The sequence below is a fragment of the Corylus avellana genome, chromosome ca2 (genome assembly GCF_901000735.1).
Source record: "Corylus avellana chromosome ca2, CavTom2PMs-1.0".
NCBI classification, from domain to species: domain Eukaryota; kingdom Viridiplantae; phylum Streptophyta; class Magnoliopsida; order Fagales; family Betulaceae; genus Corylus; species Corylus avellana.
In genome coordinates, this window is record NC_081542.1 from 28,848,225 (window position 1) to 28,851,937 (window position 3,713).

A 3,713-nucleotide genomic window follows, 5' to 3' on the forward strand; every position below is an offset into this window, starting at 1 on the left:
ATATATATATATATATATTTTTTTTTTTAATTTTTATTTTTTATAAATCATGTTTATTTTATATTATATATGTATAAACATTATATTTACTGACGTGTCATTTTGACACGTCAATAAATTATTGACATGTCATTTTAACACGTCAATAAATTATTGACGTGCCACTTTGACACGTCAATAATTTATTGACATGTCAAAGTAACACGTCAATATTTACTGACGTGTCTAATTTTGACACGTCAGTAAATATTAAATTATTATGTTATTTAAATAAAAACTTTTAAAATAAAATTGAATTCAAATTTACTGACGTGTCAGATAGTGACACGTCAGTAAATCCTGACGTGTTATATTCAACACGTCAGTAAATGTTGACGTGCCACTTTTGGCATGTCAAAAAAAATTTGTTGACGTGCCAGTTTTGGCACGTCAATATTTACTGACGTGGCAAAAAAATGGAACTGTTTGACATATCACAAAATTGCCTTTTTTTTGTAGTGATACATTAGTCATCCGCATCCACATACCACGATCAATGGTTCGATTGATTGTGATATAATCAAATGATCAATCAAACTTGAAAAAATTGAAGGTTCGATCGAAAATCTGATCGATCCTAATGAATTTGTTCGATTGGTGGTGATAAGATCAATTAATTGTTCAAATTGGATACAATTGAAGGTTCAATTAAACATTCAATTGAACTCTAAGCATTTTATATTATCTTATTGCATTAGTTATATTGATCATGATACAATTGAAGAGCAATATCCTCTTAGGAATATTGATCCATCGTGATACGATCAAACTTAATACAATTGAAGGTTCGATCAAACATCTGATCAATTGCAGTGCATTAATCTGATTGATCATTATACGATCAAATGATCAATCGAATTAGATATGAATGTACGTTCGATCGATCATAGTGCATTAGTCCGATCGATTGTGATAAGATTGAATTATCGATCGAACTTGAAATGATTGAAGGTTCGATCAATCGTCCAATCAATCATAGGTTTGATGAATCATCCAATCGATCATAATACTTATGGTATAGTAAGTCATGATAGGATCGAAGGATCGATCAAAATATTTAAATTTAAGTGTTATCCTAGTGCATTAGTGCAATCGATATGAATCAAGATCATTGATTTTGATAATTCATCCAAGTAAGACCATGTAAGTTCAGGAATGTTGAGTACCTTTCATCTCCACTTAGTGTCCGTTTGGGAGTGCGTTTTTAAAGAAATAATTTGTGTTTTTAAACTAAATCGCAATTTTGGAGTGTTTGAGATTGCAATTTTAAAAACTCAAATTTTAAAATCATGGAAAAATCTGCGATTTTTATAAGCTGACTAAAGGGTGCTTATTTGAAAAAGTGCGAATTTACCAAACACCTATGCGATTCTAATAAGTAGCGATTTCAAAAACGCAATTTTTAAAAATGTAATTTTTAAAATCGCACTTATTGAAATCACACTTCCATATGAACCCTTACTCAAACTTAATCCTTCTCGTATTCTCAATAATATAATTACCCAAGTCACTGACTAATTGATCATAGTGCACTAATTCGAACAATAGTAATACGATTAAATTATCAATCGAACTCTATAAATTTTTCATTATCGATCATTGTGCATGACTGAACGTCCAATCGATCCTAGTACATTAGTCTAATCGATCGTTCGATCAGTCGGACTAGTGCATAAGGATAATACAAAATTCATAGAGTTCGATTGAAAATAAATAAGGGAAGAATATATTAAACAAAATAAAAAGAGAAAAATTTACTAAAAAAAAAAAAAAAAAAAAAAAAATTAATTAATTTTTTAAAGGTTAAAAAAAAATTGATAGGCCTATATGGTTTTTTAATGGGCTAGAATAAAAAATTAAAAAATTAAAAAATCCATCGAGTTCAATTGAAAATAAATAATATATATCTAAAAATTAAAAAATAAATAATATATATAGCAATTTTTTTTTCTCACTTTTCTCACTTAATTTGCCAATCTCTCTCTCGGTCTGTCTCTCTCTCACTCTCTCTCTCTCTATTACTTTCTTCTTGCTTGTTTGATTTGGGTAGCTGATTGTGGGTTGATTTTCGGAATGGGCCGTGCAGTGATGGAAGAAGATGAAGGAGGGATGAGCTCACGAAATGTGCAAGGTGAGTTTTTTTTTGGCTTTTCCTCAATTACCCCTCCTCTCTTTATTCGGTTGGGGCGGCAGAGCAGCGCCTAGGCAGGTGGGTCACGGGCCCGACCCCGGAAAACCTCATAATCGTTTGGGTCCCTAAGTTTTCCGGTGACCAAATACGGTGGAGAGGCTTTTTTGTATGTGTTAATTTCGTTACATATGTGTTTTGATTTGGTTGGTGAGCCATTGGCCTTAGTGGGGAGGGGAATTAGAACTGAATAAAGCTGGGAGAGTTTTGAATGTAATGTGATTCTTGCAATTAATTGCTGAAGGGAACAAGAGCATATCATTTTTTAGATGCCATTTCCTTCCATCTTAGTTCTTACATTACTAAAAATTACCAAAATGGGTTTTTCTCTCCCTGACCCGAATTCAGGGCTTTCTTTGCCTTAGCATGTTTCCGTAATAGTACCTTGAGAGGTTTGTTTGTCGTTTTTTTTTTTTGTTTTTTTTTTTAATATCTGTAAAGTTCAGCAAGTTGTTGCAAATGTTAGATGTTTACTTTCTGTAGGGTGTTTGATAATGTTTTGGAGAGGGATTTGTTAGGAAACAAGAAAAAGAACTGAAAATTTTGTTGTATTTGGTGGTTTAGTTAGTTGCTTTTTGGTGGGTATCATCCAGTTCCTGGATTTATTGGTCCAAATTGACAATTCAAGTCGAGTTTTGGGTTTACTCTGAATCTGGTTCTGGTAATGCTACTGTTTTAGATAAATTACGTTTGTTTCTTACATTTTGGGGGTATAGAATTTGTTGTGATGGTTGGTCAATGTTACCAAAGTTTTTTTTTTTTTTGTCTTTGGGGGCTTCTTGATTTTTTTTATTTCCTTTTTTGGGTGAGAAATTTGGGAATTTAATGGCTTAGTATTATGCATATATCATTTTGGGAGTGAGATTTTGGTTGATTTCGATATTTTACATGAAGAATATGAGTTTGTCATTTTCTTCAATGTACAGATCTTGGCTTTTGCTTCTGCATCTAAGATTAGTAGTTTTTAATAGCTTCTTATATTTGGTGAGAAATGTGGGTTGCTTTGGAGGGAGTGGGAATATTTTGATACAACTTTTCTGTTGTTTGAGGCGTGGAGAGTTGAGGACTAAAGAGGTATCAAATCTTATAAAGAAGCCTTCATTTCTAATGATTCAGAAATTTTCCAACATGACATAGCATGGATGTCTTGTAATTCTTTCTGCTTTGACTTGTTTTGGTGGAATTTGAATTAGATATGATGCAGATTATTGGTTTGGTCACAAGTCATTGTCATTGGGTCCTTATAGCAGGTTGATGCTTGTATTCTTTATGATAACTTGGATTTCTAGCTCTTGTTTTTAATTTTTCTCATCTTGGGTGCAGCTCCCTTTGTCTTGGTTTCTACAGGATAAAGTTCTTGGCCCAGTTCTTTGTACGCAGGTTTATAAGATGAATTTTTTTTTTTTTTTTTTTTTTTTTATCGATGGTATTTTGTTTTTGTACCTGTTTGTTTCCCTCTAATGGAGCTTCTATATTTACCACATCA

At 32.1% G+C, this 3,713-nt stretch overlaps 1 protein-coding gene across 1 annotated transcript in view; it reads left to right on the top strand.

Moving 5' to 3' along the window:
- Positions 1 to 746, top strand: part of LOC132169524 (disease resistance protein RPP13-like) — a 2,948-nt gene extending 2,202 nt beyond the window's left edge. Inside the window, exon 2 of the mRNA XM_059580548.1 lies at positions 738 to 746. Coding sequence (XP_059436531.1) covers positions 738 to 746 — 9 coding nt within the window. The remainder of the gene's footprint in view (positions 1 to 737) is intronic.
- The last annotated feature ends 2,967 nt before the right edge of the window (positions 747 to 3,713 follow it).